Source organism: Oncorhynchus clarkii, chromosome 6 (assembly GCF_045791955.1).
Source record: "Oncorhynchus clarkii lewisi isolate Uvic-CL-2024 chromosome 6, UVic_Ocla_1.0, whole genome shotgun sequence".
Classification (NCBI taxonomy): domain Eukaryota; kingdom Metazoa; phylum Chordata; class Actinopteri; order Salmoniformes; family Salmonidae; genus Oncorhynchus; species Oncorhynchus clarkii.
This window is the reverse complement of record NC_092152.1, coordinates 26,373,045-26,396,062: the sequence shown is the minus strand read 5'-3', so window position 1 is coordinate 26,396,062 and position 23,018 is coordinate 26,373,045. Positions and strand designations below refer to the sequence as shown.

Below are 23,018 nucleotides of genomic sequence, written 5' to 3'. Positions count from 1 at the left end.
GTCGCACTGCTTTGCTTTATCTTGGCCAGGTCACATTTGTAAATGAGAACTTGTTCTCAACTGGCCTACCTGGTTAAATAAAGATGAAGTAAAATAAATAAAAAACCACACAGAGCACAATGTAGGAACAGATTGTCATCCTGTAGAAGTCCATCAGGTCGGTCATTAGAATGGTATGCATGCCATGTGCAGATTGTGATGAGTGTGACTGCTTCATTGTGTTTGGCATGCACTTATGTTTTGTGAACCTGATTGGATGCAGTCATTGACCTGTATTACACTGCATGGGTTATACAGCACAGGTTATCTAAGCAGGGCCTAGCAAAATATTCAGTCTCTATTAGGAGAGATTCATTGATTTAATGATTAAATGTGAGATATTCATTAGTCCAATATTTCTGTTCACTGCAATACTTCTTTCACAATGCAAAACTGAAAGGTTGGGAGCAACTAACAGGTTGGGAGCAACTTTCAGGTAATCTAACTAGCAAAGCAGTCTGTATGTAGTTGTGTGTAGGTAGGTGAGTCTGTACGTTCGGTTGTTGTATAGATAGTATATTGCCTACTTTTTGCTTTTGTTATAATTGAAACCGATACCAGTCTTTTGCGCACTCTGAATTTCTGTTAATTAGTGCATATTAGAGTAACTCCTTGTCCCCTGCTAACCCTGAATCTCTTATTTAGTTAGCCTCATCCCGTCTGTCTTCCTGCTCCCCCAGCAGCCTCCCGCAGTCGCAGCCGTACTGAGCTGGCCCAGCAGGGGGAAGCAGAGGCCAGCTCCATGGAATCCCTGCAGGAGGTGATGCCAGAAGAGGTGCTGGTGATCTCACTCGGAAGCAGCCCGCAGACCATCCCCGGCATGATGTCAGAGAATGAGGTAACTATAAGGAGCCTGGATCATGAAGATTAGTTCATTAGGGAGATGTGCTGGAATACAGTTCCACACAATCGTGGAAATCAAAGATCAGTTACTTTTATATTTACTTTTATGTAACAGATGTATTTGTCATTATTGGAAGCCCATATCAAGAGCCAGGGTGGCAGTAACCAGTGCTGTTCTCTCTCAGGTGTTGACCGTGCAGCAGACTGATGGAGCACAAGGGTACACTCCTGCAGACGACACCAAGCACCATTGCAAACCAGACAAAACCCTGCGTTTCTCCCTCTGTAGTGACAACCTGGAGGGTATCTCAGAGGGTCAGTGTGCTAACAGCCCACATGCCTTGCTAACTCAGTAGTTACTACAGCAACACAACAGACTGTGTTCAATGTTTGACGATGGAATTGAGTTTATAATAGATGTTATTACAGTGTATCTTTTGTAAACCACAGTAACTGTTAATGTACCACAAAAATAGGATTCAGAAGAGGACTTTGTAATCTGATGCATTGTAGTTAGAGATGTCACAATGTAATTGTTTTCTTTCCACAGGTCCGTCCAACCGGTCTAACTCTGTGTCGTCTCTGGACCTGGAGGGAGAGTCTGTGTCAGAGCTGGGAGCTGGGCCATCAGGGAGCAATGGGGTGGAGGCTCTACAACTGCTGGAGCACGAACATGGTGTGTTGTGAGAAATCATCAGCTACACTACCGGTCAAAAGTTTTAGAAACCCTACTCATTCCAGTTTATTTATTTGTTTTGCTTTGGCTTATGGTAGAGAAATGAACATTCAATTATCTGGCAACAGCTCTGGTGGACATTCCTGGAGTCAGCATGCCAATTGCACTCTCCCTCAACTTGAGAGACATCTGTGGCATTGTTGTGACAAAATTACACATTTTAGAGTGGCCTTTCATTGTCCCCAGCACAAGGTGCACCTGTCTAATGATCATGCTGTTTAATCAGTTTCTTGATATGCCACACCAGTCAGGTGAATGGATTATCTTGGCCAAAGAGAAATGCTCACTAACATGAATGTGAACAAATTTGAGAGAGAGAAACTTTTTGTGTGTGTGGAACATTTCTGGGATCTTTTATTTCAGTTCATGAAACATGGAACCAACACTTCACATGTTGCATTTATATTTTTGTTCTATGTTGTAAGGACCTCTGTCTATCTGCAAAAAAAGAAAAGTCCCCTTTTCAGGACCCTCTCAAAGATAATTTGTAAGAATCCAAATAACTTCACAGATCTTCATTGTAAAGGGTTTAAACACTGTTTCCCATGTTTGTTTAATGAACCATAAATAATTAATGAACATGCACCTGTGGAACGGTCGTTAAGACACTAACAGCTTACAGACGGTATGCAATTAGGGTCACAGTTCTGAAAATTTAGGACACTAAAGAGGCCTTTCTACTGACTCTGAAAAACACCAAAAGAAAGATGCCCAGGGTCCCTGCTCATCTGCATGAACGTGGCTTAGGCATGCTGCAAGGAGGTATGAGGACTGCAGATGTGGCCAGGGCAATAAATTGCAATGTCCTTACTGTGAGACGCCTAAGACAGCGCTACAGGGAGACAGGATGGACAGCTGATCGTCCTCGCAGTGGCAGACCACGTGTAACACCACCTGCACAGGATCGGCACATCCGAACATCACACCTGTGGGACAGGTACAGAATGGCAACAACAACTGCCCGAGTTACACCAGGAACACACAATCCCTCCATCAATGCTCAGACTGTCTGCAATAGGCTGAGAGAGGCTGGACTGAGGGCTTGTAGGCCAGTTGAAAGGCAGGTTCTCACCAGACATCACCGGCAACAACGTCGCCTATGGGCACAACCCCACTGTCGCTGGACCAGACAGGACAGGCAAAAAGTGCTCTTCACTGACGAGTCGCGGTTTTGTCTCACCAGGGATGATGGTTGGATTTGCGTTTATCGTCGAAGGAATGAGCGTTACACTGATGCCTGTACTCTGGAGCGGGATCGATTTTGGAGGTGGAGGGTCCGTCATGGTCTGGGGTGGTGTGTCACAGCATCATCGGACTGAGCTTGTTGTCATTGCAGGCAATCTCAACGCCGTGCGTTACAGGGAAGACATCCTCCTCCCTCATGTGGTAGCCTTCCTGCAGGCTCATCCTGACATGACCCTCCATCATGACAATGCCACCAGCCATACTGCTCGTTCTGTGCGATTTCCTGCAAGACGGGAATGTCGGTGTTCTGCCATGCCCAGCGATGAACCCGGCTCTCAATTCCATTGAGCACGTCTGGGACCTGTTGGATTGGAGGGTGAGGGCTACTGCAGTACTTAATGCAGCTGGTGGCCACACCAGACATTGACTGTTACTTTTGATTTTGACCCCCCCCCCCCCCCCCTTTGTTCAGGGACACATTATTAAATTTCTGTTAGTCACATGTCTTTGGAACGTGTTCAGTTTATGTCTGTTGTTGAATCTTCTTTCCCATGTTAAGTTTACTGAAAATAAACACAGTTGACAGTGAGAGGACGTTTCTTTTTTTGCTGAGTTTATATATATACACACACACATACATACATACATACATACATACATAAATATACACCCCCCCCCTTCAGAGGTCCTTACTACAACTGCACTTGAAGAAACAGAAAAAGTTCTTGAAATTTCATGTCTTAAAGTAGTGATAGACTGTCGTTTCTCTTTGCTTATTTGAGCTGTTTCCCCCCCACCCCCCACCTTGTCACAACACAACTGATTGGCTCAAATGCATGAAGAAGGAAAGAAGTTCCTCATGAAGCTGGTTGAGAGCGTGCCAAGAGTGCAAAGCTGTCATCATGGCAAAGGGTGGCTATTTTGAAGAATATAAAATATATTTTGATTGGAGACTCTTTTTTTTTTTTTTTTGTGGGTACTACATGTTTTCGTATGTGTTATTTCATTATTTTGATGTACAGCGTAGAAAATAGTCAAAATAAAGAAAAACCCTTGAATGAGTAGGTGTTCTAAAACTTGTGACCGGTAGTGTATATCAATGTCAGGGATTGTTAAATTGAGCTGTGATAACTTTGTCTATTTTTAACCCCCAGCCACCACTCAGGACAACCTGGATGACAAACTGAGGAAGTTTGAGATACGAGACATGATGGGCCTGACGGATGACCGGGATATCTCTGAGACTGTGAGTGAGACCTGGAGCACAGACGTGCTGGGCAGCGACTTTGACCCCAACATGGACGAAGATAGACTGCAGGAAATAGCTGGTAAGACATACAGTACCAGTCTCAAGTTTGTACACCAACTCATTCTAGGGTTTTTATTATTTACTGCTTTCTACGTTGTAGAATAATAATGAAGACATCAAAACTATGAAATAACACTTATGGAATCATGAAGTAAACAAAGTTTTAAACAAATCGAAATCTATTTTATATTTGAGATTCTTCAAAGTAGCCACCCTTTGTCTTGATGACAGCTTTGCACACTCTTGGTATTCTATCAACCAGGTTCACCTGGAATGCTTTTCCAACAGTCTTGAAGGAGTTCCAACATATGCCATGTGTGTGTTTTATTTATATATATATATTATAATTTATTTTATTTATTGTTCAGTGTAGTAAGGACCTCCCTGTTAGTGAGCATTTCTCTTTGGCCAAGATAATCCATTCACCTGACTGGTGTGGCATATCAAAAAACTGATTAAACAGCATGATCATTACACAGGTGCCCATTGTGCTGGGGAAAAAAGCCACTGTGAAATGTGCAGTTTTGTCACACAACACAGTGCCACAGATGTTTTGAGGGAGCGTCCAATTGGAATGCTAACTGCAGGAATGTCCACAAGTTATTTCCAGAGAATTTAACATGAATTTCTCTACCATAAGCTGCCTCAAATGTCATTTTAGAGAATTTGGCAGTACATCCAACCGGCCTCACAACAGGCTACGGACAACGAACGCAATTGCATTTTATCGGAGGCATTTTGAAAGGAAAGAGAAAGTGAGGATACCTAGTCAGTTGTGCCTTGCTCAGGGGAAGGACGACAGATTTTTCATTGCTATTTCTTAATTTACTTTTTTCGAGTGATGGGTGTGTTCTTGATTGAGGTCACTCTCTTGAATTCCCTTTTTAAGTTTAGCTATGGGTAGATGGTTATATGTGGGTAGAAAATGGGCACTTCGGCCTGAATCCCAACTTCAGATCCTTGTGCATAACTAGAATGTTTCCATTGAAGCATCGATGCATGATTTCAATCAAAGTATGAGTTCATGTGTGCAGCTCATTATCGGCTATTCATCTAGCTTGTATTTCTAACTTTTTCTTTTTTAATAGTTCCACTCAATATAGCCTAAAGTCACATTTATTCTGGAGTATCCCATTTTATTTAGCTAATTCTTTAAAGTAAGGAGTACCTTTTTAATGTTCTCTAATGGCGTCCACATACATCCCATCCGAAACAGTTCGGTAGAATTCGTGCAAATATTATGACATTTTGTGACGTTTTGGACTTCGGTGAGTTTTTTTGGGGGGGGATTGGTTGTGTACACCAAAACATTTCTGGAGGCAAGCTGAAGGTCGAAGTCTATGCCCCTTCATCGGTGATTGGTCAACAGTAGGGGTTCTTAAATAAAGTATTGTCATTCAATGAGAGACGACATGTTTTCATGCACATTTTTTTTCGTTGAACAATAATGCACTGAATATCTTAGTTAGATGTAAAATCATACAAATAAGATTTATTCGGCAAAAATGTAAATTAATGACAGATTTCTTGACTTCGATTAGTTCTGACTATTTTGGAGAGTGGCTACGGCGTCTCAATGGCCAAACAGTACTATTGCTGCTTTTTTTCTTGTTTTCAAGAGAAGGTCTTTTTAAGGGAGTTTGCGAGCACACTTGTTCGGTTCGCCAAGTTCAGCTTGGCACCAGCTGAACTGAAGCATGCTGACGCCTTAAGACATCAGAATTTTTCATTTTATTCCATGCAAAGCTCTCTCTCTCGCTCATATATATTCACTCAGTCTCTGCAGTCTTATTGACCTTGGTTCCTTCTCATTTGCATCCACCATTTTTCATTGCTCGGAATATGGTGTTGGGGGACTTTTCCATCATTAAGTGAATTTACAACGGTTTCCTTATGTGTTTTCTCCAAGGGATTGGGTTATGAGATGCACATTAAATATCCATTAATACCTCATTATCCCACTGATAAGATTACCATGATAATGAGGCAGACATTCTAATTGTTTCACTTCTTGTTGTGCCACTCATTTAATCATCCACCTGAAAGACAAGTGCTCTGCGCCTCTACCTTGAAGACTGTAAACATGGACAGCAGGGTAGAGCTCTCCTGCCGCAAGGAAGGGCCCTGCCCCCGCCCTGCAGACTGTTGCCTGGGCACTGTCACGCACGTGCGCCTGTGTGTGTGCTGTGAAGTGGAAACATGGCGTACCTGGGAGTGTGGGTACCACGGGTCGACTCATGATCCGCACCCCGGCCACCATACTCCCACTCACACCTGCTAGCTCTTTCCCCTCCTCCGCATTCTTCCGCCTTGTTAACCTGCCGCAGCATCCCAAATGGAAATGGAGGGACGTCGTGTGGAGGACTTTGTGGGAGGGTTGGGGGTGAGGGATAATTTGGTTGTGAGTAATGCCCGGCTTAATCAACAGCTCAAAGTCATGGCTCAGGGGGCGGCGGTGGGGTGAGATATTACCATTAACCTTTGACCTTTGGCACAGTTTGTGTGTGTGCGTGTGCGCATACCTTTGGGCCCAGCATGAAATGCCCGTGACCCCAGGCTTTCTCTCTCTGTCTGTCTGCGTGTGTTCTCAGGGGCGGCTGTAGAGAACATGCTGGGCAGCCTGCTGTGTCTACCAGGCTCTGGTTCAGTGCTGCTAGACCCATATGGATCCACCATCTCCGAGACCACCAGCGAGGCCTGGAGTGTGGAGGTCCTGCCCAGCGACTCAGGTGGGTTCAGTGTGGAGAAGGGGATTATAGGGGCTGAATGCTGTCTCCTGTCTATTTCACAACTTTCTACACACATTTTCCATGAGTTTCTATGTATATTCATTTTCTTGTCTTCCTCCATGCGCTGCATCTGCATGAGTCACTCCAGTAGGTGTGTGCACGGTATGAATCTCTGTGTGTGGGCGGACATGCCAGGTGTGGTGTCCCCCAGTTCCAAATCAAGGAAGTGGGTGCAATCTGTCATGTTTGTGTGCACTAGCCTGTCTATCAGGGCACATCTGCCTGTGACAGTGTAAGGCAGCTCTGGGCTTCCCCAGAGGAACCTCCAGGTGTGTTTGCACCTGTAGTGAAGGAACAGTCATGAGGAAATGTGCAACGAGTGCTGTTATCTGCTGGCGACATCCTCTCACAAATCTGTAGGCTTTGCAACCCTCTTCGGACCATGTTCTATGTATGGACATGTGCTGAGCAGTTCCAGCACAGTGTAAATGTGGTCCCATTGCAGCAGTTACAAACCATACCTTATGATGAACAGCAGGAATCATATCAATCTTGCACGGTCTGTTATTTAGTTAAAAACCAGGTTAAACCTTGTTAGATTACGTAAATCCCCTAGAAAGTCAGTGTTTCATGAATATCAATTGAGTGCTAATAAAAGCATAACTAGAGCCCAGACTCTGTTAATTGAAGTGCACCATTGCAATATGTGCAGTGTTAAATTGACATGCATGAGTGTCTTGATTGCTTTTTGTTCCGTTTGCTGCCCCTGTTCTCCTCTGTAATAGGGCTATCTGATGCTCACCTGGAGTTGAGCGCTTGTTTCATGGCTAGGCAGCAGAAAACTGCACTCCAAAGAGCACTTCACTAGCACATTATTACTAATGAGCATGCAAATGACTACGGCTGTTACTATGGAGCCTCTGGGTTAAGCTGAACAGCTCCATTGGGCAGCCACAAAATGGGCTGGACTTTCTGTTTTTCTCTTTGTCAGTTGTAAATGGTTTGTTTTCTTTCGTGCATATGAGCTTTTCTTTGCTATTACTTTGTCCTCCCAGAGAAGGGAGAGCAAACATACAGCAAGGTCTACATTGGCATTCATAGGCCTATTTTAGGCTGCCTACTGTATGCAAGAACAAACCACAATGACTATAACGGGATGTGTGTGTGTGTGTGTGTGTGTGTCTCCCCATAATCCCTTCCAGAAGCCCCAGACCTGAAGCAGGAGGAGCGTCTACAGGAGCTAGAGAGCTGCTCCGGGGTGGGCAGCACCTCCGATGACACAGAGGTCAGAGAGGTCAGCTCTCGGCCCAGCACCCCAGGGCTCAGCGTTGTCTCAGGTACCCTGCGAATATGTCACTCATTGAAGCTGTGAGGTTACACCCTATACATCAGGTTTCATTACATATAAAACACACAGTGCGAAATCAAGTAAAAGCAACCTAGCTGGTCAGTTACATAGAATACATGCATGCTAGTTTAAAACCACGTTGGGAGTTGTCTGTGTTAGTAGGAAAACCGTCAAATAATGCTAAATAGTCAGGTTGGTCAATAATGCTAAATAGTCAGTCAACAATCAGGTGTGAGAGTTTGGCAAGGGCACAGAGGTTAACCCTGGCACTCTGTACTGGTAGCTCAGGTGAACAAGCCGTGCTGACATGTTTGGCGTAGCATCCCAGATTAAGAGGACTGGGCTAGTGCCCATGGCTGAGCCCCTATAGGAACATGTCCCAGAGGGGCCTGGCCGATGGATAGGCTCTGTCTAATTATCACTCTTGCTGCTGCTATTTGTGTCACCATCCCACCCATGGGATCTCCCGCTACCATATTTAGAGGTCCCAGTGGGATTGTTCGGCATATCCTCTCAATACAGTGTGTATGGTGTCATGCTGCTACCTTTCAAATATCACACATTCAATCCCTCAGAAAAGGAGCTAGTCAGCAAAACCAAGTCTTCCACCAAATGTAAACATCTCCTGGATGACAGACTTTTGAACAGACATTTTTTCTTCTGCAGCGACATCAGAAGACATCCCCAACAAGACAGAGGACCTGCGGTCAGAGTGCAGCTCGGACTTTGGGGGGAAGGACTCTGTGACCAGTCCAGATGGGGAGGAGTCATCCCACGGTAGGAGAGCGGGAAGAGTCACCTCAACCCTGGCCTGGCTGTGCCATCACTACACTGTCATCAGCAAGACCTATCAATCCCTGTCTGCTCTACAGCTGAGCTGCCACAACCTCTCCACTACACTAGAATGCTGCTGACCCTGTTGGAGTCTTTCTGCTATGTTTTCATATAAGATGTTTAGACTATATTTCTCAAATACAAAGTGTAGGTACATGATGATGATGATGACTTTCTTTGTATAATACGAAGCACAGAATAGCCCATGCGTTTTTCAGTGACATGACCAATTATAGCAGAAAGTGACTCTCTGTTTAGTGTATGAATGTCATTCATAATTCTCTATTTCCCCTCTTGTTGTTTCAGGAGCACATCACAGTTTGGCCTCTCCGCCCTCTCAGGCTGACTCCTTACTGGCCATGTTTGATCCCCTCTCTTCCGGCGAAGGTAATTTCTGCTTCCACTATGCTCTGGGGTCTTTGCTGTGTCGAGTGTCCAATCAAACCCGGAAATGAGCATCATTAAGTCGTGTCTAATGGCATGGGCTCACAGAACAGCTTGAGCTCTGAGAAATGAACCAAAGAGTCTCGCCCCAATTACTGGACAAAACATTAGTGCAATAAAAATGTCTACTGCGTGGGAATGTCATTTCAATTAGCTAATTTGGTGTATAATATTTCCATTGTGGTTTGCTCTTTGTTCTCTCTGCGCTTGGTAAATTGTGGCCCTGTCTTGCTCAGTGTTGTGAGTGGAGGAGGAGATGGCTGGAGAGGGAGGGGAGCTGTGGCAGAGCTGTGTGTCTGTGGCAAGGTGAAGGGATGACAGGTTGAGAGACCTCACCCCAGGCACTTTGGCACAGTCCCCTTGTCCCACTGTGCTCATGGCACCAGGCTGCCATTGGAAGCTTTTCAGGAGAGACAATCTACCCTTGGAACAGGTGGCCTACCCACACCTAGGGCTTGTCTCCCACCAACCTCTCTCTAGCACTGTCCCTTACTTTCTAATTGTATTGCTTTTCTTTTGTTTCTGGACAATCTGGGTAATAGAGAGAGTGTGATACACCCCTATGTATAAAGCTGTATAACCAAACTAAGCCATGTTTTCCCCCAACACAGATTCCTCCACTGGTACCATTGTGAGGCCCAAGGTGCACTACGCCAGGCCCCTTCATCCTCCCCCTGACCCTCCCATCCCAGAGACCTGTGCTCTGGGCCAGGAGCCCCGCTACTCCCTGTTCACGCCCCACTGCCTGGCCCAAGCCGAGCTGGAGCACACCAAGCAGCGCCACTCCTACACAGACAGGCTGGTACGCAGCCGCAGCTCTGACATTGTGTGCCCAGGCCGCCGACCCACCAGCGACCCGGGCCTGAACCGCAGGGCTGCAGCCGAGGAGCGGGACCATGCCGGGGCCTTCTTTATGGGGCCGTTCTCGTCTCCTAGCAAGGACTCCCTGAAAGGGGAGGTGAGAGCTGCTGGTCATCGCTGCCTGTGTCGCGCGTTAGTCCTGTATGCTGCTCTCCAAGCCTAGTTTTAGACCTACTGCTCTATAGCAATAGTCTAAGTTTGAACTCTACTGCAAGCCTTTCTTTCCTGTCCTACTGTACAGTATGTCACTACGGATTCTAAAACATACTTGAATGTCTGTTTTCCCAAAGGTTGAGGAGAGAAAGGACAGTGATGAGGAAAAGTCTGATCGCAACAGACCGTGGTGGAAGAAACGCTTTCAGTCAGCCATTCCCAAAGGTAAAGTGTCACTTCAACTACTCTCTTTCCCCTCCATCACTGTGCCATTTTGGCATGCTGTCTGTTGCAAAAAATGCTTTTAGTGGGTTGAAAATTGTTACAATTCGTTAGAGAATTGCATGGTTCCTATGTATCGTACATTATTTTCACTCTTTCACGATCTTCTCTTAATCACATCTGTTCTAGAAAATGGAGTGTTTCAGACCTGTACTGTTTGTAATGTGAGAAAGGGAGTGATGATGCGTGATCTCTCCACTTCAAATACTGTTTGTTGGAAGTTACACCAGACATGTCTTTTCCTCACGTCTCACTTGCGCTAGATTTATTTTTAGTTTGTGAAACTAATCATTAATGTGAGGGGCTTGAGCAGGTGTAGATTGTGCGGTGGTACCCCTCCAAGCAGTCCTGTCATCCCCAGCCTAATGGTCATTACATAGACCTCGCTGTCATCACCGCGGATAGATTACACATCTCTTGTTGCAGTTAAACTCCAAAACCATCTCTCATGGAAGTGTCAGGGAAATAATGAGCTGTGCCTACAAGAGATGACTGCCTATTACTCTTTTAGATAATGATGTTCCTTTAGTGAACATTGAAGTTGTATTAATAAAGCCAGATCTGCAAAGAGAAGTGTAAACCTGTGAAGTCCACATAAAGGCCCTGCTGTTGGCCTTGCTGCTGCTGTGCTGTGAATACCATGGTGATGTGTAGCCCCTCACACAGAGTGGCAGCCAGGCAGACTGAGTGTGTGAAAGGCCAACCTTGTCTGTTGTGTTCCTCACACAGTGCTGTATTGGACGGCTGAGAGTGAAGTCCCAGGTAACACGTCCCGACACTGTAACTGTCACCATTGAGCTAGCGGCTCTGAAGTCAGTGCCTGAGTTCTGTAGGTCATGAGGCTTGTAGACGTGGCCCTTTGTGATAAAGCTGTGATGTGACATGGTGCCACCTGAGTTGATGTCTCTGGCTCAGCATTCATGCATTTGTTTTGGTTGTCTCCATTTTTCTTTTTGCACTGTACTGTTTGCAATACAACATTGTGAGCCAATGTTATTGGAGCGTGCAGAATGACAACCCATTTAGTCTAATCATTGCTAGTCCTCTTCACATTCTTTCCCTTTAAATATCAGTCCTGTAGGATATGTCTGTTATCTGGACACATCCCGTTTGTCTAGTTGACACGTTATTAGGATGAGCCTCACCTGCTTATTTGTACAAATATATACACTTACTGTATATATTGATATTTTATCATGTGTATATATCTATGATCTTATTTCTCCATTGCGGTCTGGCAGTCGTATTATTTCAGCCATGTTGGTTTTATTTACCACTCTTTTCCTTTGCTATTTTCATGCAGTAAAAAGATGGATAAATCTCCTTCGTTTTGTTCAGTGATATGATGCTATGCTATGGTATGCATCTCTCCTCTGCATTGTTAGTCAGAAAATACCTTGTATAAACACATGCTGTCATGAAACACTGCTGTGTGAAGTGAGTCATGATGGGACTGTGGTCCAGAGACGGTGAGAGGAGAGCGTAGCTGCACTTCTCCTAGCTCACTCATTATGCCCTCTCCACAGCTCCGATAGCAGCCTTACGGAAAAGGGACAAGCAGGAGAAAGACAATATGGGCCATGAACGTGTCCCACAAGGTCTGTCCTGATTTACTGTCATTGCACTCAGATATGGCTGAATCACGGGGAAAGGAATTGGGCATGTTTCCCATGGTGGGTTTAATCCAAATGTGCCTGTGGTGTCTCCTGTGTGTGTCAGACGACCCTCTGTCCAGGAACTCCCAGGCCCAGGCAGCAGAAGACATCCTTGACAAGTACAGGAACATCAAGAGGACCAGTCCCAGTGAAGGAGCCACTGCTGCAGCCTACGACGCCACAGGTCAGTGTCTTTCTCGCTCAGGTACACCCACTCACACACACGTTAAATCAATTTGAGCGTGTGAATGTGTTGTACACAGAGTTGTGTGGAGAGGAGTGTGTGCACAACTCCCCCAGAGACGAAGCTCTGCAGAACATGTCCACAGACGACCTGCCAGACTCAGCCAGCCAGACAGCCCAGCAACACGATTCCAACAAGTTCTCATTCAGGTCAGCCAACGCTCACCAACTCACAGGAATCACACAGCTAGGATTTTGATAATAGTAATAATAAGATCTTTGTTTATGCATCAGATTTCATGTGATGCTTAATTAGCCAGAAGTGCTTCAGAGGCAAAAGACAGAGTGATAAGACTGTCAAACCAAATCTACATTTGGCTATTTTTTTTTACTCATATTTTGCAGTGATGCAAAGAAGAAGTTGAGGCTGGCCTTGTGTTCAGCAGAGTCTGTGGCCTTCCCTCTCATGGCTCCTGCCACCACACGCAATGGGCTGCCTGACCACACAGACTTTGAAGGTACCAGACGAGCTACTGTAAAAAATCACTAAATCTGTTTTGCACATTCTATCATCACTGTTCATATTATATCTGACCACATTCATTCCTGTAAGTAAGCCATCCCACTACACGTTTACCATCAGGGCACGGCCACACACAATAGAAAGTGAAATCCTTTGAAATGATTACATTTGAAATCCATAAGAGACAAGCTCTGTAGTCATCAGTCACATCCGCATGTCAGGGGGGAGCAGGGAAGGCTGATCTGATTACAGCAGTAGCCCTTCTCCCACTGAGGGGCCTGCGTATCTGACCCACCGCCATCTCCCTCCCGTCTCCTTCCCAGACAACGAGATCGTGTGCTTCCTGAAGGTCCAGCTGGCGGAGGCCATCAACCTGCAGGATAAGAACCAGATGGCCCAGATCCAGGAGACCACGCGCTGCGTCAGTCGCTTCGACGCACGCACCTGCAAGAAGCTGCTGGCTGCCATTGCTGAGGATTACAGGTAACTATGGAGGAAGACAGACATGCTGCCGAAGGACCACTGCACATTCACCTCTTCTACTGCAAGGACGTAGTTCTGTGGCATAGTTGGTTGTGTTGTTTTGTTTGAAATACCTGTGTGTATGTCAATTTGAAAGGATAAAATAAACATTTTGGTAGACTATCAATGAATGTTGAGTCTTATTTCACTGGTATTATCTCAGATCAACAATTTTGTCACTGAACACAACTGTTAATAAGCATAATCCATAATGCCTGTGTGTGTGTGTCCGTTGTACCCTCCGGTAGGAAGCGGGCACCCTACATAGCTTATCTGACGCGGTGTCGGCAGGGTCTGCAGACATCCCATGCCCACCTGGAGAGGCTGCTGCAGAGGGTGCTGAGGGACAAGGAGGTAGCTAACCGCTACTTCACCACAGTCTGTGTTCGCCTCCTACTGGAACACATGGAGGCGAAGTCCCTGGACTTCATCAAAGGTCTTTGCCGCTTATTACGGACACAATCACTGTGATATTGTAACCATTAATCTACTCATGTTGTCTCTGCTAGTTGATTGTCTGCTGAATGGCCATAGAGTGGAATTCAAAATACAGACACTAATATTCAACCTAACTACCTGCACCAAACTGTGTCAATATGTAACCCCCCCCCCCCAGCCTTCCAGGGGTGCACAGCGTCAGACGACAAGACGGCGGCGGTGGAGGACTTCCTGCGCTACCTGTACGGGGCCATGGCCCATGATGCCATCTGGCAGTACGCCAGCGAGGATCAGCTGCAGGATGCCCAGATGGCCATCGAGCGCAGCGTCATGAACCGCATCTTCAAGCTGGCCTTCTACCCCAACCAGGACGGGGACATCCTGAGAGACCAGTGAGTAACGGTGACCGCCGCCGCCACCTCACCTCCATCACACAGCCCCAGCCTCGGTGTAGCTGCAACCCCTGACGCTATCAAATGACCCAGAATCCTCTCCTCCTCCTCTGATGCTACTGTAGCAGCAGTATCTTTGACATATTTGAATAACCAATACCCTGTATTGCTATGTTATGTGTTTATCTTAGGCTACTGTATCTATTGCTCTCTACATCCATGTTTCCCCCTCTAGGCTTCTTCAGGAACACATAGCACGTCTCTCAAAAGTGGTGACAGCGAATCACAAAGCTCTTCAAATCCCAGAGGTAATGCCCCACAGATTTGTATCCCCCAACTGTCAGTCAAAGTCTGAGATGTTTTGTGTTGATGTTTTGGAGCTCTTACAGATTTGACATGCTGGATGCTTTTTCCTGTGTGGCTCCAGGTGTATGCGAGGGAGGCTCCCTGGCCGTCTGCCCAGTCAGAGATCCGGACCATCAGTGCCTACAAGACCCCTCGGGACAAAGTGCAATGTATTTTACGCATGTGTTCCACCATCATGAATCTCCTGAGTCTGGCCAACGAGGACTCTGTCCCCGGAGCTGACGATTTTGTCCCTGTGCTCGTCTTTGTCCTGATAAAGGTGAGCATCCATCGCAAACTGATATAAAGTTACTCTGAGATGTTTACAACAACATATTCACTTTAGATCATGAAAATTGATACCTCATTAAACCACATCTTTAATTTCACAAACATGGTTATTAAAATGATAGGCTTTGCCTGAAGTATGACCCTCATCTCCCTAAAATGCAGAATGTAAAACTGAATCCTTAGCAGAACTTCTGACAATTCCTTCTCACCTAGACAACTGCATAGTAAATGTGTAGTAGCATAAAGATCTTGCTGTATGATAACTTGTATGGACATATTTACATACGGCATGTATTATACATGGCGGACGTGTGGCTCTCTCCGTGGTTAATGTGAGCCCCCTCCCTCCAGGCAAACCCGCCTTGCCTGCTGTCCACTATTCAGTACATCAATAATTTCTACGCCAGCCGGCTGAGTGGGGAGGAGTGCTATTGGTGGATGCAGTTCACCGCGGCAGTGGAATTCATTAAGACCATCGACGATCGCAAGTGAAGCAGAACGAACAGCCACCTGTATGGGCAGACCGTGGTGAAGGAGACTGGACTGGGAGACTTCCCAACCAACTGCTCCCTCTCTCTCTGCTCCCCACAGCCACCAGGACCACACCCTGTCTGCTGTCTGTTTGTATAGCTGTACATAGTCAGAGACTGAGAGTATATATGATTATTAAGCTGGCAAAATCCAGGTTTTACAGTAGAGAAAAAGGCCTTGGAAAAATGGCAGATGTTAACTTTGAACTTAAACTAATTAGATGTTTTTTCCTTTCATCTTTTGGGTCTCCTTAGTCATGGTGAGGTGTGGGGGTCTGTATCCAAAGTGTTCTATCTTAAGTTATGATTCTGATGTTAAATTGACTGATAAAGCTTCTAATCAGATGAAAGGGAACCATGTTTCCTAGAGATGATCTCAGATAAATGTAGTGGAAGGGGATTTCAAGTAGGTGATGGAAGTTCTTCCTTGTTAAATTGTGCAATCTTTCCCCTGAAATACTTATGCTCTTCAGATGCATTGTATCCTGGGGAATCACAAAACTCAATAGATACTGAGTATTCGTGACTCAATACATTATAAGATCAATCCAATATACTAATGTTTCTATTTTTAACGCTACCACATTGATAATAGGGTAACTTTTTTTTCATCAAATGTAAACAAATGTAGTCATTTCAGTTCATCCTTTCCTAAATACTTATTTTTATGTGGCAATTTTGACACAAGGGCCCACATATTTATATATTAAATAAAATGTATGTATTTATTTCATTCTATTTAATGCCTTTAAACAAAAAACAAACAAATATATAGTGTTAGGACAAGGAGCAGTGTTGTCCTTGGACTGAAAAGCCCCCAGGATGAGATATCAGTAGCACTGCTTATTTGGAAATACTGAAAATGAGTGCCTTGAGGGGCGTTTTGTGTAAGTCTATTCATTTTCTATATATTCTTGAGTATGAGGGTTCTGCTCTTTATTTTCCATAAACGATTGGCATTACTCTCCCACCCCATTATCACCAATGAGCCCCACAGCCTCTTTTTAAGAAACCTCTGTCCAACCTCTATGCTGGGAGTGACCTCTGAGGAGGACAGGCAGTGTGTGGAACACCGCTGGTTGTTTCAGTTAATTCCCTTTGCACTCATTTCCTTCCCATTACCGTTATGCCCTTGAATATCCAAGATTCTACCTCAGTTAGAACCAATGAACCTGCAATTTATTTTTGGGCACAAGTCTTTAACATTGGTTGGATAGAAAGAATAATGGAACAGGTATTCACTGTTCAAGGGGCTTCTATAGCATCTTCCCCTGCTACAATGAAGCATACTAGTATGTCATATTTTTATTTTAGGCGGGTCAAAGTAACCTTTAGTATTCAAGGTAGTAAAGCATTTCCAAGCGAATAAAGTTAGGTATTTCTGTAGTTGAATGCATGTATGTTTCAGCATAGAGCAGACAGACTAGTGATTGGATTAGCTCTACCTCACATGATCAAGAAAGGGACTCTTCACGCGTATGCTCGCGTGGATTATTTTATTTATTATACAATTTTAGAGCGCAGGGATATTCCAGTTTCATCATTTTCTTCCACTTACAGGCATGTTGCTCCTCTGCCTGTTCTGTGTCAGGGGCTCCCGAGTGTCAGTGGTCTAAAGCACTGCATCTCAGTGCTAGAGGTGTCACTACAGACCCTGGTCCAATTCCAGGCTGTATCACATCCGGCCATGATTGGGAGTCCCATAGGGCGGCGCACAATTGGCCTAGCGTTGTTAGGGTGTGGCCGGTGTAGGCCGGCATTGTAAATAAGAATTTGTTCTTAACTGACGTGCCTAGTTAAATAAAGGTTTAAAAAAAAGAAGGGGGAAAAAAACTTTCAAAATCACTTGCAGCCAAAGTCATCAACTCAAACTCCTGTTCTGTTTTCATTGCAGCTACAAAAGAAGGAACACACTGTTTGCGCGCTTAGTATTGTGCCAAGTGTTTTGTCTTATTTGATGTGTTAAATGACTGCTTTCATATCACATGAATAGACAGCACAACAAAAAGAACAAACAATCAGAACACTGACATGTTACTGACCGCTGGAAAAAGGCTGTGATGGGCGTAAGAGGGCGTATGTTGAATGTGTGAGAGGTTGGTCTGTTAAACGAGTGCATCTGCTCCGTCTCCTCTTGCACTGTCTTATAGGATGGTCTTCTTACTGTAGCTACACGAGCAGGTAGTCCTTGCTGGTAAAAACATCTCTATAAATACTTCTATTTTCCAACTCAGGCCAGGTATGAAAGGGTTGAGAAGAATGAGGCTTGGTTTTCTTTTGAGTCTGTGACCCTGATGTCATTTATTTTTAAAAGTTCAGAGCTAAATTACTCTTGAGTTTTTGTACGGGGTTAGCGACGCTTGAGCCCTACATTCTACAAGCAGAACATTTTACATGTTTTCTACTTCCCTGCTCTTTAGTAATAAGTTGCACTCATTTGAACTAATGCCTCTGACATTAAAATACTCTAATTGAGGTGATTATATGGGTAGTTTAGCTAGGTCTTACTGTTAGTCATAAGGACATAAGCAATCTCTAAAGGTGGGATATGTTTGTTTTCTCCCCATTCCCGGACTTCTCTTCCTGATTTTTGAGGAATATGTGTGTACAGCATCTACCGTTTTAAATACACCTCTGCTAAATAGATGATACTGTTGTCTAACCTGTTTGAAAACACACCATGTACTATGTCACCAAATGCAGATAGACTGTATCTATAAGTGTTTGTGGTGTCACTTTAGAGGTACTGTACAGTACAGACCAAATGTGAAACAATCTGGACCTGAATAGTGTTTCAATGTTCCCTTATACATATCAGTGACTATTTTTAATAGCTAAAAAAAAAATATACAACCAGCCTTAGTGTCTGACCTGAGTGATACTGTTCATACACAGTGACAGAATACCTCTTATTGTGAAGTTCAAGTACACATCCTAACATTGAGAAGTCTGTACTATAGCCTGATTTAGCATTGATTGTACAAGTAGACCGTTGGTGGACAAAGAGACACTTGCCTATGAAATCTGGTCTTCAAAGCTTTACAATCCTCCCTGTGCTCTGGTCCCTGTACAGAGTAGGCAGAATAATACATTTGACATTTGTAAGCTTGCACAATTATGACATGCAGAGGGGTAGGCGATCTGTCTTTAATGTGATTAATGTATTATATACTTCTTAAACTATTAAACAGTCATTTTTCTGTTACTCAGTATCCTGTTATTTGTTTGCATGCAAGTATAATGTGTGAAGGCTAATGGAGGGATGTTGTAGTCTCGTTTTTTTTGTTTCATATTCTGTGGCTTTGTAATTCAGATTTAGCTTCAGAGAAATTCTGACATTCAGGCTGCACAATAAATGGTGCATGTTGACCGTATTTTTGCATGGAACATAATTGTTGGAGAGGGCAACAGAGCAAGATCATCCTATCTCGGCAGCGCCACATAGCAACGTCTAACCAAACATTTAATTACTGCTGACAAGTGTACGGCAGATTTGTAATTGGAGATTTCTCATCTAAAAGCGTCGCTTCACACACAGCCTTCTCTAATAGTAATCTTTCTTACAAAAAAAAGTCCTCGGAGTGGCTTGCATCCTGATAATGTCTCTCAATTGTTAATTTAAATTCAAATGTTCTGTGCAGTTAATTAGTTGGATTAATTAACCAATGGCAAAATTGGCCTGGTTTAGAGTCTTTTTGTTTGTGATACATGGTTGATTTCCGATACATTGAGAATGAGGTCTTTGTTTCCCCAATCACTGCTTGCCCATGATCCCAATGTGATCATATCCTGCATTACACAGCTCTGGCTGTATGGGCAACAGCTACGTTTCATTATATACTATATTTTTATTAAAGTTTGATGCAAAAAATGCTTGCTGTTTTATTATTTGAGGGATGAAGTGGAGAAAATGTGGACTTGGCTTCTCTGACGCAACTCTTGTTTCACATTGATGTCAGATTGTTGCATGAGGATATAAACAGCCCTGGAGCCTGGCCCAGATGGCTCTGGAATAACAGATGATCAGTCCAGCGGGGCTTGTGCATGACTACTAGGGGAACCGTGGAATGCCATATCTCCCCTCACTCGCTCCACTATATTACCTTGAGTAGTTAAATGTGTTAGGTCTATAGAAAACAATCCTGAGATGCTGACCTGTTGCACCCTCTATAACCACTGTGATTATTATTTGACCCCGCCGGTCATCAATAAACATTTGAACATTTTGAAGAACAATCTGGCCTTAATGGCCATGTACATATAATCTCCACCCGGCACAGCCAGAAGAGGACTGGCCACCCCTCAGAGCCTGGTTCCTCTCTAGATTTCTTCCTGTGTTCCTGCCTTTCTATGGAGTTTTCCTACCGACCGTGCTTCTACATCTGCATTGCATGCTGTTTGGGGTTTTAGGCTGGTTTCTGTATAAGCACTTTGTGACATCTGCTGATGTAAAAAAGGGCTTGATAAATATATTTGAAATTTGATTACCAGAATGTATTAATCTACACAGAGCGTACAAAACATTAGGAAGACCTTCCTTTTGCCCTCAGAACAGCCTCAATTCGTTGGGGTATGGACTCAACAAGGTGTCAAATGCTTTCCACAGGGATGCTGGCCCATGTTGACTCCAACACACAGTTGTGTCAAGTTGGCTGGATATCCTTTGGGTGGTGGACAATGCTTCATAAACACAGGAAACACAGCAACGTTGCAGTTCTTGACACTTTAACTGGTGTGCCTGACCTACTACCATTCCCCTTTCAAAGACACTTAAATATTTTGTCTTGCCCTCTAAATGGCACACACACAATCCATGTCTCAAGGCTTAACAATACTTCTTGAACCTGTCACCTCCCCTTCATCTACACTGATTGAAGTGGATTTAACATCAATAAGGGATAATAGATTTCACCTGGATTCACCTGGTCAGTCTGTCATGGAAAGAGCCAGCCTGGTCTCAAGGACGAGACGTAACATAGTAAATGTAAATCCAGGACACTCAAATTAATATACACTACTCAAAAAAATATAGGGAACACTAAAATAACACATCCTAGATCTGAATGAATGAAATATTCGTATTAAATACTTTTTTCTTTACATAGTTGAATATGCTGACAACAAAATCACACTGGAGTCACACTCAAAATTAAAGTGGAAAACCACACTACAGGCTGATCCAACTTTGATGTAATGTCCTTAAAACAAGTCAAAATGAGGCTCAGTAGTGTGTGTGGCCTCCACGTGCCTGTATGACCTCCCTACAACACCTGTGCATGCTCCTGATGAGGTGGCGGATGGTCTCCTGATGGATCTCCACCCAGTCCTGGACTAAAGCATCCGCCAACTCCTGGACAGTCTGTGGTGCAACGTGGCGTTGGTGGATGGAGCGAGACATGGTGTCCCAGATGTGCTCAATTGGATTCAGGTCTGGGGAACGGGCGGGCCAGTCCATAGCATCAATGCCTTCCTCTTGCAGGAACTGCTGACACACTCCAGCCACATGAGGTCTAGCATTGTCTTGCATTAGGAGGAACCCAGGGCCAACCGCACCAGCATATGGTCTCACAAGGGGTCTGAGGATCTCATCTCGGTACCTAATGGCAGTCAGGCTACCTCTGGCGAGCACATGGAGGGCTGTGCGGCCCCCCCCAAAGAAATGCCACCCCACACCATGACTGACCCACCGCCAAACCGGTCATGCTGGAGGATGTTGCAGGCAGCAGAACGTTCTCCACGGCGTCTCCAGACTTTCACGTCTGTCACATGTGCTCAGTGTGAACCTGCTTTCATCTGTGAATAGCACAGGGCGCCAGTGGCGAATTTGCCAATCTTGGTGTTCTCTGGCAAATGCCAAACGTCCTGCACGGTGTTGGGCTGTAAGCACAACCCCCACCTGTGGACGTCGGACCCTCATACCACCCTCATGGAGTCTGTTTCTGACCGTTTGAGCAGACACATGCACATTTGTGGCCTGCTGGAGGTCATTTTGCAGGGCTCTGGCAGTGCTCCTCCTGCTCCTCCTTGCACAAATGCGGAGGTAGCGGTCCTGCTGCTGGGTTGTTGCCCTCCTACGGCCTCCTCCACGTCTCCTGATATACTGGCCTGTCTCCTGGTAGCGCCTCCATGCTCTGGACACTACGCTGACAGACACAGCAAACCTTCTTGCCACAGCTCGCATTGATGTGTCATCCTGGATGAGCTGCACTACCTGAGCCACTTGTGTGGGTTGTAGACTCCGTCTCATGCTACCACTAGAGTGAAAGCACCGCCAGCATTCAAAAGTGACCAAAACATCAGCCAGGAAGCATAGGAACTGAGAAGTGGTGTGTGGTTATCACCTGCAGAACAACTCCTTTATTGGGGGTGTCTTGCTAATTGCCTATAATTTCCACCTGTTGTCTATTCGATTTGCACAACAGCATGTGAAATTTGTCAATCAGTGTTGCTTCCGATGTGGACAGTTTGATTTCACAGAAGTGTGATTGACTTGGAGTTACATTGTGTTGTTTAAGTGTTCCCTTTATTTTTTTGAGCAGTGTATGTTAGGTATGGTTACATAAGACAGATGGTTACTTAATGAAAAAACAAAAGTACAGTGGTTGGTTGGAGTGAATGGGTGGGCTAATAATGTGAACGTCCAGCAACCCAGAGGTTGCAGGTTCAAATCTCATCATGGACAATTTTAGCTAATTAGCAACTTTTCAACCACTTCCTACTTTTTCACCAGTTTGCAACTACTTAGCATGTTAGCTAACCCTTCCCCTAACCTTAACCCTTTTAGCTAACTGTTCCCATAACTCTTTAACCTGACTCCTAACCTTAAACCCTAGTCTAGCTAATGCTAGCTACCTAGCTCAATAGTGTCTGTCATGCAGCTCTGAACACAGTGAACTCTGATCAGGGTTAATTCAGACTCTCTTTTTGATTATTTATTTTACAACTTGCTTGGTATCAATAGTATATCTCACCAGTCACTATTTGAGAAAGACAGACACATTTATGCTGTATTGTAGGCATCCACTGTGCTCATTTACCTTTTGTAATGGACATTAGGCCTACCCAAACTATGGGATCTTAGAGCAATGGATGTTTACTTACTGTATACTGGACATGCTTACTGCACTTGCCTTTTAACGGCGTGGTAAATCAATAATCTGAAAAGTAGAGGTGCATATAGCCGTGAAGCTGTATCAAAGAAAATATTTTATTATCACAGTGTAATATGCTATAAATCAGAGCTACATGAATGTGTTGGCTCTGGCCAATGGAATGGCCATTTAATGTGGCTTGCCGTCGCTCTCCTGCAGATGGCAGACGCATCATTCTTGACGACGGTCTCCTGAGCTGAGCTTAGACAAAGAACACCAGAGACC

General features: G+C 44.6%; 1 protein-coding gene across 9 annotated transcripts in view; it reads left to right on the top strand.

Moving 5' to 3' along the window:
- Positions 1 to 18,847, top strand: part of LOC139410872 (GTPase-activating protein and VPS9 domain-containing protein 1-like) — a 29,343-nt gene extending 10,496 nt beyond the window's left edge. For 3 of the 9 annotated variants that reach the window (XM_071156478.1, XM_071156481.1, XM_071156477.1), the window contains 20 exons: positions 720 to 877; positions 1,068 to 1,197; positions 1,433 to 1,558; positions 3,958 to 4,131; positions 6,704 to 6,841; positions 8,044 to 8,178; positions 8,856 to 8,966; positions 9,330 to 9,410; positions 10,079 to 10,425; positions 10,619 to 10,706; positions 12,290 to 12,361; positions 12,483 to 12,602; positions 12,682 to 12,811; positions 13,007 to 13,119; positions 13,448 to 13,607; positions 13,895 to 14,082; positions 14,263 to 14,476; positions 14,712 to 14,784; positions 14,904 to 15,101; positions 15,464 to 18,847. In XM_071156478.1, coding sequence (XP_071012579.1) covers positions 720 to 877; positions 1,068 to 1,197; positions 1,433 to 1,558; positions 3,958 to 4,131; positions 6,704 to 6,841; positions 8,044 to 8,178; positions 8,856 to 8,966; positions 9,330 to 9,410; positions 10,079 to 10,425; positions 10,619 to 10,706; positions 12,290 to 12,361; positions 12,483 to 12,602; positions 12,682 to 12,811; positions 13,007 to 13,119; positions 13,448 to 13,607; positions 13,895 to 14,082; positions 14,263 to 14,476; positions 14,712 to 14,784; positions 14,904 to 15,101; positions 15,464 to 15,604 — 2,897 coding nt within the window. In that variant the 3' untranslated portion in view covers positions 15,605 to 18,847. The remainder of the gene's footprint in view (positions 1 to 719; positions 878 to 1,067; positions 1,198 to 1,432; positions 1,559 to 3,957; positions 4,132 to 6,703; positions 6,842 to 8,043; positions 8,179 to 8,855; positions 8,967 to 9,329; positions 9,411 to 10,078; positions 10,426 to 10,618; positions 10,707 to 12,289; positions 12,362 to 12,482; positions 12,603 to 12,681; positions 12,812 to 13,006; positions 13,120 to 13,447; positions 13,608 to 13,894; positions 14,083 to 14,262; positions 14,477 to 14,711; positions 14,785 to 14,903; positions 15,102 to 15,463) is intronic. The other 6 variants (XM_071156482.1, XM_071156479.1, XM_071156483.1 and 3 more) reach the window with 3 other exon arrangements.
- Positions 18,848 to 23,018: the final 4,171 nt, after the last annotated feature.